This window comes from Corvus cornix, chromosome 8 (genome assembly GCF_000738735.6).
Source record: "Corvus cornix cornix isolate S_Up_H32 chromosome 8, ASM73873v5, whole genome shotgun sequence".
Classification (NCBI taxonomy): Eukaryota; Metazoa; Chordata; class Aves; order Passeriformes; family Corvidae; genus Corvus; species Corvus cornix.
In genome coordinates this window covers 30,854,481-30,867,582 of record NC_046338.1, presented here as the reverse complement: position 1 = coordinate 30,867,582, position 13,102 = coordinate 30,854,481, and the positions used below count along the sequence as shown (strand labels likewise).

The 13,102-nt window shown below is 39.6% G+C and overlaps 1 protein-coding gene across 8 annotated transcripts in view; it reads right to left on the bottom strand.

Moving 5' to 3' along the window:
* RALGPS2 (Ral GEF with PH domain and SH3 binding motif 2) overlaps positions 1 to 13,102 on the bottom strand; it is a 115,568-nt gene that overhangs the window by 68,232 nt on the left and 34,234 nt on the right. For all 8 annotated transcript variants that reach the window (XM_039555712.1, XM_039555711.1, XM_039555713.1 and 5 more), the window contains 2 exons: positions 7,124 to 7,207; positions 1,077 to 1,166 (listed from right to left, as the gene is read on the bottom strand). In XM_039555712.1, coding sequence (XP_039411646.1) covers positions 1,077 to 1,166; positions 7,124 to 7,207 — 174 coding nt within the window. The remainder of the gene's footprint in view (positions 1 to 1,076; positions 1,167 to 7,123; positions 7,208 to 13,102) is intronic.

Here is a 13,102-nt window from a genome sequence, read left to right as displayed (position 1 = left end):
GACAGGTAAGCAAAGCTCAATTATCTGATTGTTAGAGCACATAACTGCCTCCAAGGCAGCAGCATTCCAGCAGACACTGCAGCCTGCAGTGCACTGGTGAGGTCAGGCGTGCTCAGGGTGCTGTGCCCAGAGGGAGCCCACAACACCCAGCACTGGCCAGTCCCATCCCAGTATGAACCAAACCTGAGCCCACCTGGCTGCACACATCTGTTCTGCACTATGGCCACACAGAGTTCAACCTCTCCCTCCTATGGACGGACATGGATCAGGAAGACAATTTTTGTATGTTTTGTTTCAAACAAAACCACAAGAATTGAGTTTTAAAAACACATGAGATGAAGATACATTAACTCACCAGACATCAAAGGATGCTTAACAGAGATCATTAACAGTTTATGACCACAGCATGATTATTGAGCAAAGCCTGTGTACAAAATTAGCTCTTGCTTTGCCCAAAGTTGAGAGTTAAATCCCATAGGAGGAAAATATTGCTTCATTAAAAAAGGCCTTGTCAAGACAGGGAATGCATTTGAAAACAGAATTAATTAATTAACTAACAAATATTTTCCATCTTTTTTTGCAGGTAACCCAGAGTGGTCACAGCAGTCAGCTGTAGTAAAAGGCAGCCACCATCTGACAGCAAACACTTGAAAAACATCCCCTTCTTCTCACTACTGTGAAGAAGTTTCACTCTGTTAGAACTCCCGATCTGCTGCCCCTTTTCTTACGAGTGTCAGTCCAAAAGGCTTTAGGAAAGATTGAGAGCTCCAAAACGTTTTCTGAATTCAAATCTATTTTTCAAACCGTATTTGTTAAGTTGGTATTATTGGAGTAAAAGATCCTTTCCTTCCAAAAGCAAACAAACCATTTCTGTTCTGACTGATGCTGTTTAAACTGACTGTACACTTCGTGACACACAAAAACCCCAAACAGTTACTGATGTCAGCAGACACAACCACAGCTAAGTCAGGTATCAGACCAATATTTCCCCATGTGTACTTTTGAACGGACCAAATTAGGTATCAAACCTTTGATCACAGTGAATCCCACACCCCCTTCACAATACAAATTCTTACCTTTGCAGTTTTAATGTAGTGGCTCAAAACCTCAGCTCGTATTTTTAAAGTCTGTGCATGCAGAATCTCTCTAACAACCCAGAAGCTTACCTAAAAAGTAGAAAAAAATCCTCTTAAAAAATACAGAATTTCAATGCTACACCTGTAAAAGCTTTATTTATTTTTATGAAAGTATCATCTATGGAAACACACTTGAGTTCAGGGTAAGCTTGAGGATGAGATCACACGCAAAGCAAATGGCAGACCACTCAAACTTTGAACAATGCTCTCCCAAGAAAATAAAATAATGAAGAAATGTTATGAAAAGCCTACAAAAGGAGGGGATATAAACACTAGCATTGAGTCATATCCATTGGTTTGCTTTTCCACAGCATCAAAGCTGCGTTACTCAACTATTACAGGAACTGAACAGCTTCAACTACAGTTCACTGACACTCCCAACACCTCAAAAAACAATTAATCCTGAACCAAACTGGAACAGAAGGTAGGAAGCTCTGCCATAACCCAGCTCACAGTTTGCACTCTTCTTTCTGGCTCTGCCAATTACCTGCTAATATCCAGCACAGTATCACTCTGAGTTAAGCTTCCCAGCACTGACTTCACTGCTGTGCAAGATCGCTGCTACGTTCAGTATAAAGGATGGTTGCTGCATTTCATACTTGCCCAAACCTCTCATAAAGGCTATACTCTGGAAATGTTTGGTAATGTGTCTAAACTCTACTGCTTTCTCTTCTCTGCTCCTCTGCCCTCACAAAGAATGATAAAAAATTAACCCTTCTGTAACTGCGATAGAGCAGTAGCAAAGAATTAGCAAAGGGTAATAAATACTGCAGCTTTTATTCATGTATTCACTGAGAGTTAGGAAAAAAATTAATTATCATCAAGGTAGAGCATGACTGGTATTTACAAAACTACTGAAAATGGTGTATGAAGAAATGTACATTCTCATACATAAAAGCCTTTCAACATGTCATGTTGCTTTGACTTTTAAGTGATGCTGAACTACTTTGTGTAAACTAACATTGTGTATGTATTCAGGTTCCTGCCCAAAGTCTCAATTAAAAAAGGAAATACCCTGTTCCACTTTGTTCAGTATGACAGCTCCTTAGACAGAAGAGCATAAGAAGATCCACACCTCCAAAATTATTACATTTACAGTGAAGCTACAGAGATCTGATGAAAACTGGGATGTTAAATCATGACAGCTCTTTGGAACTGAGAAATGGAAGAATGACAAGAAAACCCACAAAAAATCCCCACAAACATCCTTTATAAGAACCACTTTCCCCTTTGGTCTGTTTGTCTGAGATTGTATTAGCCAGGGAAGAATTAACCATGGAGCTCAGGTTTCTGTTTCCTTTCATTTTTCTTCATTTCCTTTCCTCTTTTTCTTTTTTGTAAAGCAAAATATCTGCTGACAAACTGTGTTATCCTCACAAACAAAAAATGGTTCCATGTGATTAAAAAAAATATCTCAGCATGCTGCCATGCTCAAAAATGGCAGATGCTTTGAAACCACAGTTTAAAGTTAAAAGGAGAAAATACGGAAAATTGTCTCAATTTTAATGGTACATCATCAAATTGTAATAACCTGAAAATGACAGTGACAGTACCTGTATTTAAATGACAGAGATTGCCCATTCCCTTTGTTTAGTTATATAGAACAATTTTCCTTTAAGGACGGGGCTCCAACTGCTGAGACAATGTCAGCAGTAGTGAGAGAAAAAGAGAATTGAAAACTCTTGCAGCTTCTTTACTGCTTAGAAAAGGAAAATATGTAGATTGTTGCCAGCTCTGCTCCAGTATTTTCTTTAAATAAATATTCTGAAGGTGTCCTTACTGAGTCCTGCCAGGAGCAGGGAGTTGCACTCAATGATCCTCATGGGCCCCTTCCAACTTGAGATATTCTACGATTCTGTCAAATACAGAAGTACTGAATACACAAAATATTTGCCAGTACTTCAAAATGTTGTCATAAAAAGCTTGACCTCAGTTTGGTGCTCTGCTGTAGTTACACAGCTTGAGAAAAAGAACTTTTTTCCCCTGACTGATCAATGAGTTTTTAAGGAGATGCTTTCTCACTGATGATCAAACGAATTTAAATTTTTAACATAGATTTCTGTATCATAAAGAATCAGGTAAGGACAACACACGCAGCACTGCGCCTTAAGACCCCAAATCTCTTTGATTTGAAGTCAACAGAGTGCTGCTGTAACAGGAGAATGCCTGGGGTAGGCCAGACTGTGACACACTTGCTCAGAACACAGAGCAACGCTCAAGCACTTTCATCAGGATAAAACTGCCCCAGTTTCCTCTGCTGGTCCCGACTTCTGTGGAAGTCCACTGGCATCACAGAGACACAAACACTGTGACACACAAATGCTCCTGTTCACCCAAGGAAGCCTGGTTTCTGACCCAGTGCCAGCCAGACCTCACCTCAACGCTTCCAAGCTCTTGCAGGAAAAAAAAAAAACCCCAAACAAACCAGAACAAAACTTCCTTCGAAGCTTAGAGCCCTGCAGTGCCTTCAGTGACAGAGCAGGCAGGAGATACAGAATTAAACACACTTAATCACTTCCACTTCAACCACTTCCAGTCTTCTTTGATGTGTTTTTACTGACATAAACACTGGGTTTTGGCTGCTCTTGTCTATTAACTGGTATCTCTAGACAGCACCATAACCTAATATATTCCACATATTGAAAAAGCAATAATTTCAATAAATACTTTTGTTCATTCTTTACATAAAGAATACATATTTGTTCCACATATTCCTCTCTTGCTGCATTTAAATGTTGTTATACCAACATCAATCAGCTAGATGACTCAGAGCCTTTGGGTATCAATGCCTTTGATACCAGTTCAAGGCAGCATTTAAGCCTTGACATATGAGTGCGTATTTATATTCTTCCTTATTAAGGTTCAACTGAGAATAACAGGCTTAACTTTGAACACATCTGTTCTTGGATCACATCTTAAGATTTTTAAATTATCTGAAATACTAATTCTGTTATGCTGGTGCTTTTAAGTTCACAGTCACAGCTTCCAAAACTCATTGTACTTTCTGTGCTAATCAAAAGACACAGAAATTCAAGAAAATCTCTTTGATAGTTTCTGGATTTTTCTTTCAGGTATCTTCCATGCATACTAATCACTCCATTCCTTACTTTCCAATAATCCCAGTTAAACTCACTGCAATTCAGCAACACTACAATATCCAAGACAAAGTTCTACATATAATGTTTGCATTTGGGTTAAAAAAGGATGTAAAAAAAAAAAAATCAAACTAAAAAGCCCCATAAACACAGAGTCAGTAAAACATAAAATCTTTCTTTTGCAAGTGGGATCTCTTCCTTTGAAATTGTTCCAATGTACTGAATCTAGTTGACAAGTTTCACTAATATTTTAAGCTCTGTGGCAGCACAGTTCCACTCCCATTTAAATAAAAACCTCAAGAAAGAGGTTTTCAGTTGAGGGACTCTGATAATCAAGAGAGCAAGAGTTACCTTTACATAAAGAGTTACCTTAAAATAACTGTGCTTGTTTGAAACATATGATGAAAGTTTATTTTTAAAAGGTAGGACAATGATCCAGTAAGTGACCTTGGCAACTGTGCACTCTGACAGGTTTACCACTAACAGCAGCAGCAAGTATACAACCCACTTTCAGAGGAAAGCTGAAAAATGAGAGATCAGAGTTTAAAAAAAAAAGTGAAGAAGTTACATATCTTTAAACAATTTTTAATATTAGATATGCAGATCTATATGGAGTAGCAGGTAACAATGAATTCTCCAAAAATAGAGAGTACTGGCAAGGAAGGATTCAACTGATTTCTCTTCCCTGAACTCGATCTGTTTTTACAGGCACCACATACAATTATCCCATAACTAATGCTGGAACTGCCCCACTCCATCCTCAGTGGAATGTAATCAACTGCACAGAATCATCACTGCTTCCAAAATGCTATCTGCACATCAATTTGCTGAGAAGCAGCTGTTAGTAATTTAATATTCTCTTGACTTAAAAAGTGAGAGCTGCTCATGGTTTTCCTTTGGCAAGCTGGGGCCAAAAAGGAAAGAGACAGATGCACAATGCTTAACTGAAACCCAGTCACATTTCAAAGGTTACCAAAATTTTGATGACATGTATTCCTGCCTGAGAAGGCCAGAAGTCCTGATGACTTTCCCAATTACTTATTTAAGGACTAAGCGTTAGAACCCCCCAGGTAAGTGGAGCAGAAACAATCCTTGTCCTTTTCCCTCTCCACTCCTATACAGCAGTAAGACTGATGGCTTTCCTTGATGCCAGAACAAAGGCTGATGTAAACTTCATGGAAGTCTTGCTCCTGTGATAAGGTTTCTCCTCCTTCCTCCTGGCTACTGAGCATATTTTACCAATTCTTTAGTATGTCTGAAGCTGACTTCAGGCAGTTCCTGCAGTTCTGCAGTACAGCACACTGAGAAGTGAACACAGAACAACTGAGAAGTGAGCTCCTTGATGAGTTACACTGCCTAACGTGGCTCTTACTGCAAAAACATTCCACAACATTCAGCAAAACTAAACATTACTCTGAAGAGTCAGCCTCCATGAATAAGCAAGGCAGCAAATGTTGGAATCAGTGACCTATCAATGAGATTAGTGTCAAAACCTTTCGTGTTTTTATACTAGCCTATACGTTCTAACAGGAGCAACTTCAGAAGCTAGACCAGGAAAATTTCAGCTAAATGCAGAACAGCAACAACAACAAAAAAAGCAAACAAAAAACCCCAACAAAAACAAACAAACGAACAAAACCCCCCCAAAACCCCAAACCAAACAAAAACCCCCCCCCCCCCCCGAAAACGAACAAACAACCAACCTAAAAAAAACTACCAAAAAAATCCCGGGGGGGGGAAAAAAAACAAACAACAAAAAAACACCACAAAAAACCCCCCCAAAAAACCCAAAAACAAAAAAAACCCCCAAATTCTTGACCAAATCCCCCAGATCTCAGCAGATGGTACACTCACAAAAAGTTTGCAGTGTAACATTTCCTCTTTGATCCAGTGCCCAAAACCCAAAACCCAGACAAGCATTTCAGTCAGTAGGTTAAGAAATATTCTTAGTGTTGTCAGTGAAAAGTAATAGGATTTGATCATATCCTCAATGAGAGCAAAATGAGAAAGTATGCAAGAATTAATAGAAAAAAACCCCTGAAAATTGCAGAGGTTTGGTCTGAGTTTCAGATGATTAACAAAGATCTCTGTAAGTCTGAGACCAGGTACAGAGGTTAAGTCTGGAGGACAGCTTGTAAGCTTGAGACATCATTAAACATTTACAAGAGAAGAGATGAGAGTAAGAGAAGTACTTCATCTGAAAGAGAAAATATGGCATCACTTAAAAGAAGCCTCACAGTTTTGAGAGATGACTGGGTAACTACATAGCTGGACTCCTCCAGCTTTAATTGTGGAGAAAGGGAGACTTCTGTTCTTCTTTTAGCAGCTGATTTTATACAGAGACATTGTTATGTAAGAAAACCATAAGCCTCAAATATACTGCCTAAAAATGATGCCAAATAGAGAGTTAAAGAACAAATTTCGTACAGAACAATTGTTTGGAATTTTTAAAAGTTTGCCTAGAATCACCTTCAAAAGGTTACCATGCTGACAAGAGGCTTCTATTTCTAGGGACAAAAACATCTATGTGAAGCATAAGACACTCAACTAACACAAAAGGAAATTACATCTAATTACTAGTCCAGAAATCCTGTATGGCAAGCCTCTAAGCTGTAATTACGATCCTGTCTTTACATAAAAGACAGCCAGCAGTTATGGGGAAAATATGCACTTGTCATCAATTACTGCTATTTAAAACAGAGTCACAGCCATTTCTTGAACGCTGGTTTGGTCTTTCTGTGTATCCTGTAGATAGAGTATCTGCTAAAAGGAGTTCCTTAAGTTGTCAAGTAATCAGCTACGATCCAAAATAAAAGTGATGTGCCAGAACACTTAATCCCACAGACTTTCTGAAATGTGTACATGTCATAATGCTGGAAAAAAATAACTCACATGATTGAATCTTCTGGTGAAAGCAACAGCATTCGGTGCAGAACTGTATTTCTCTTTTTTATTCCAGCCACAGCTTGCCAGCTCCTGGGAGAACAAGGATGAAAATTCACTTCCTTAATTTAGTGCATAACTCGTGTTCAGAGCCAAAGGCATAGAGAGACACAAATCTTGTAAGTTCTGAAATAACTTAAGAGAGCAACAATACACTGAAGTCATACAGTTACACTTGCTCTGATTCCTTCTGCAAACTGAGATTCTGCAAGTGTCATTTCGGAACTGCGTTGAGTTATTGGATTATTACAATTCATCTTTGGCTGAATTAGGGCTTCCCTAATTTTGGTACCACAGAAAATCCTGCTTCAAACGTGAATCTGAGCTAGAGAGCAAAATGTCCTTTTGTTTTTAATCACTTTCTGAAGATATTTAAAGAGATGATACACCTTGTTAACTCAATCTAAGACATGTCCCATATTTTTAACTTGACATGTTGCATTAAAGAAATGCCAAAAAAGTCATTTTTGCAGTAACAATAAAAGAAACACTATTTTCAGTTTTCCCTTCCAAAGGAGCCTATTTTGGGAAACTACATCATCTTGTTATTTACCATCACTTAATTTCAACAAAGCAATTTTCATTAAAATCATAAATAACTAAATGTACCAAAATGAGCTCTTCCATTTGCATAGAAGAGCATATGAACAGATGCAAAGACATACAGCATTCAGCACACACCCTGTTCCACAGTGCTACCAAGAAAAAGAATCAATACAGACACAGCTTAATTATTCAAGTGGTATAATAGCGAAGTACAGCCCTTCATTTTCACTTACTCATGTCTTCCTTCCAGATCATCCACTCTGAAGTGCTCTCAGTTTTATCACCACACTGAGAACTACTCACTGAAGCCAGACTCACACTACACATCCAGCTGCCATATGACTTAGGTAAGGAGACTCAACACGTAACCAATAATTGTGCCCTTTAAGACACAGTTCAAAAGAATTTGGTATTGGATAGTCTAAGCTCTAATTTTTTTGACTTTTTAAAATCAAGAACTTCTTAACATCTTTCCAACCAATGTCCCAAAACTACTACAGAATCTCATGGCAGTTAAGAGGGACCCTGAATTCTTCTATTTTGGAAGTTTGTGGTGTGCTGGTATTGGTTAGAGAAAACTCTGAGATTCCTGGCCAGGCACTGGGAAGAATGTGGAATTTCTGGCTTTGTATCTAGGGCCATTCCTTCAAATTTCACTAGGAAGTTGTGCCACCCAAGCCCATCCTGGAAAATGTGGCATGTTCAGCACAGGAATGCATGTGCCCATGTCCTTACACCTGCTCTTCAATGACTATGCATGAGACAACCACACAGCCCTGAATTACTCCAGTTCCAAAGGACAGCCAGCTACTGGAGAAGGGAGCCACTCAAGAGACACTGGAATCACAGCTCTGCACTCAGAGGAGCACAAGGGAATTCATCCACTGGCATCTGATAATCCTTCCTTAACAGCAGGAAAAAATTAGTTGTCACCTCAGGTTTAGGGAAAACATGGTAATTTCTTACAAATTCAGGCCATGTCTTTCAAGTTCAATTCTCATCACTGAGTAAAAAACTCATAAGGATTCTGGGCAGAAGCTCCCCATTGCCCTGGCCCTGTACATCTAAGGGCCCACAGGGTACAGGCATCAGTGGCAACAGATTTGAGAACACTGCAAAACAGAAGATCCTGCTCCTGACTGGAAAGACACGCATCCAAATGCTTTTCCAGAGGTGCTGAGGCACAGTCACACAGGCACTCAGGACCTGTGCCATCAGTTCTGATTCTTCAGCAGCTTAGGGCAACATCCACTCCACTGTTCAGGGACAGACACAGGAGAGACACAGAGCTTCCAGAGTTCCAAAAGCATTTTCCCCCTCCCTTTATGAAGCATAGGAAACGCTTCCCCATCCCACTTGCAAGACCCATCTCCCCGGGGCAGCCAACTGGTTTTTTCTCTGGTCTAGAAACTTAAAGGAAAGCAGTTTCCCTTTGCCTGTCAGGTTTCCCAGCATGACCACCTGAGCACTCTGCCTCAGGGGACCCCTGCTCAGAACCCTCCTGCCCCTCCCTAGAACTTGCTTGTGTGAACTCGCTGCCCTTGGCACTGCCCATCCCACTGCTCTAAGATGCCATCAGCAGAGGAGCAGCCACCAAGGTTTTTGCCTTCCCTGGATTTCCATACAGTCCCAACAAGGACAGATCTGACTGCACTCACAAGGGCAATAAAACGCACTCATACACTACGCTGGAATTCAGAAACCACTCTTAGGCTTCTATAAAAATATTCACTTCTCTGCTAAACAGGCTGTGCTGCCTATTCCATTACTCTATTTCTTGATCTTCCTCTAGGATTCCACTTTTTCCACTAGAAGTTTCAAACCTGAAGTATTCCCCAGGATTATTTTCCTTAGTCTGCCAGTCAGCTCAGGCACAGGAGCTACATCACTACAACCACCAACTTCTTATTTAATGTGGTACATTTAAACTGATGTGAAAAACTGAAAGACTTAGCATCAAGAATACAAAAACCGAACTTTCTCCGTAACTCATTTTGGTTTTCATTCCCTTTTGAATAGGTAGAATTTTATTGTCCTTAACAAAATACTGTGGGAGCGTTTAAATTATAACCTGTACTACATGGCAGAGAGCAAGGTAATTTAGAACCTTTATCTAGGCCAAAGGGAAAGTTTCAAAAAGAGGAGAGAAGAAGCAAGGATTAAGAGTGGAACCATTCTACAACTTCAAAGTAGAGATTAAGAATAGTGAGTAAGTGAATTTTTTCTTCACTGCTTAGGCTGGTGAAGCAGAAGGGATGAAGAGGTTAAAGACAATAACCCAACAGAGATTTTCAATATGAGTACATATGGGCAAATAATTCTGGATGATGTACTAAAACATGTAAAATAAGTAATCAGATTTTCCAAAAAAAAAATCAAGCTGATGTGTTCTGCAAGGGGTCATGTGGCTGTTATTTAATGTTAACACAACTACCAGCAGCACAGCCGAGCAAATCTAAGACTCCTTCCTGCTTTACAGTCACTGCTCTCTAGAAAGCCAAAACCACTACAAGAAAGAGAGATCAAAAACCAACACACCACTTGCCATTCCCGGGGAACAGAAGGAAATCTTATCACTAAGTGGGGGAACGCAGTAATTTTTTTTCCCAAAAACTTAAAATGCAAACTGGCTGCCTTCATACAAATAGACGTTTATGTCAGAAAGGTCTGTTCTTTATAATTTTTCTTTCTTACACTGCAGCCCACTAACTATTAATTACCAACAAAACAGTATTTCCTTCTCCTTTCTTTTCTCAGAAGTCACTTGCAGGCGTTGTTAATGAAGAAGGAAGGTGGTTTCCAGAATCCAGGAGTGACAGAGCCTGCTTACAGCTCAGGCAGAGGATCATGTCACCATCGAGTATCTAACCATGAAAATGGTTCAAGTCCCTGCTTCTGGCTCACCCCAAATGCAAAGGGATCTACTGCTTTCCTTAATCCCAAATTCTGTGGGCAACACTAAGCTCCCAGTCTGTTTGCTCACCAAGCAGGAGGTGGTGAGTTGTAGTGGGCAGCGTGCAGGAACTTGAGCACGCATGGGAACCCACAATATTGCTAAGAAATTTGAATATAAACAGAAATAATTTCATTTACTTGCTACAGACAGAGGCAAAAGGCTACCAAAGTATGTAAGTGTGCTGTGAACATGTTCATTGACTTTGATGCTGAAAGAAAAATTACTGCATATTGCTTTGAAAAGTGTTATACAGCTCTGGTTTTTTCAAGATAACCAAGATGAAGTTCTGGTGTTGCTTTTTATTAAAAAAAAACCAAGCCACCTGTAATAATTAAAAAAATATTTTAACACAATGAGGAAGATGCACCACAATAGTTCAAAAGATATTTAAAGAATACAGCTCACACAGCCTAAAGAGGATGAAAATTCATCTCCAGCAATTTTAAAAATTAGGAACTTTGAGTACATCTTTCAGAAATCTTATTGGAGAAAATAAACAAACATACATTAAAGGCTAATAACTTTCATTTAGATACCATTCTGCGGTTTGGGAAGCAAAGGAGATTCACAACCCGCATAACAAAATTTGCTGGTGAATTACAGATTGCAATAAACATCCTGTTTTCAAACCACAGCACACTGGGAAAAACGTTGCTCATCATCTCCCACCGTGCATACAGATGAGAGCTGTGAAATTTGGTATCAGTATTTAGAATGAAAAAACCCAATTCTATCAATGCCTTTCAGCCGCTCATTGAAGACTCAGTTTAGGAGCCCTTTTCTACAGGTGAAATCTGCTCAGTCGTGTTTTGTTTTCTAATTGCAAACTCCACAATGCCTGAGCGTACATGCCAAGGCATGGATACAGATTTACAACTTGAATCAAGACACGGGTGTGGCGCACTGCCGTAGAAGCCTGAAGGAAACTCCGAAATCTACACCACTTCATTAACCTGCTGTCAAGACGCCTTGAGCTAAACCAAATCTTCCACGTCTGATATTCCCTTCTGCAAACCAGGAGAAAAGCAATTTCATTGTGTTTAGCCTTTTCTGATGTGAGAGCTGATCTTTACAGCCCTTCTCCTCAGGGGATTAACACAGTTTAGAGACACATCAGACGCCAGCCCCCCGCCCCGTGCGCTGCGAGGGAGCGCTGATGGACAGGTAATACCTGCACGTGGTCAGAGCCTTCACCTGCCTGTGTGTGAGCACCCACAGGAGTCAAACAGCCACCCTTCCTCGTGGGTATTTTCCAGTGAAGGCATCACACCAGGTTTTCTTACGCAATACACAGAGATTTCTTATACATAATTACTTTCTGGATATATTCACCTACACGCTCATACTTTTTCTGAATAGCCTTGGAGTGCTTTTAGCTGGCAGAGTACGTTTACCCTGATCTTCTAGTAGGATCTCTCTTTCTTTTACAGCTCTTCTCCAAAGCTTTAAAGCATTTTACCCTTTTATCTCTTTTAAATGTTTTCCTCATATGTGTGTCTGTGTACTACTTTTGCTAATGTTAAGTACTGCTGTGATGTAGGTTCAAATCAGATCAAATGGAAAGCCCTCTGAAGGATTAAACCAACAAAAACCCCCAAAACCCCAAATCAACAAACTAAAAAATGAACCAAAAACCCACACAGATCCACAAGGGCTGGGAAATCCCTTCTGAAATCCTAAGAAAGCTGAGTCATGACATCTTGAAGTACAGATCAAACAGCAGCCTTCAAAGAAATTCCAGGTAACAGAAATGATGAAATCAATAATCACAGCCAAGAGACTGAGCAGGTTTCTCCACATAACACAAAATATTTTTCAGCGTGTCACAAGAGCGACATGACAAACCTGCTGCCAGTGAAATAGTCTGTGATGGACTGAAGTGACTGATAACCTGAGAAAAACTTTCACAGCGCTGATAAAATGGACAATAAACTGAAAAATAAACCCTAAAAACTGCAAAACAATGCCCACAGGAAAATGCTAATGGTACAGAAATAAGGATAAACTAATTCATCATTTATTATAGTCACTGTGAAGATGCTGAAATGAGCTCAAGTCAGCTAAAATCTGAAAGGAATATGGCATTACATAAAAACAAATGAGAGAACACAAATCATCAGTGTATTCTCCCAACGTATCCACAGATCACACACATCTTGAATGCCATTACAACCAATTTCATTTTCCAAAGGAGATGTGAAGCAGTTATGGCAACACGGGACAGGATGAAGGATTAAAACAGGTATCAGTAGCTGAAACCTAAAACATTATGATCAGAATAATCAAATCAAGATGTTTGTCATTCAGAAACACTAAATCCCAGATGCTTCATCTCCAGCACAAGCTGAACTAAATACCAATACTAGTCCCCAAACAAACTATTATTTCCAGATACTTTTCTGTTAAAAAATCATCTGCTTCAGAGC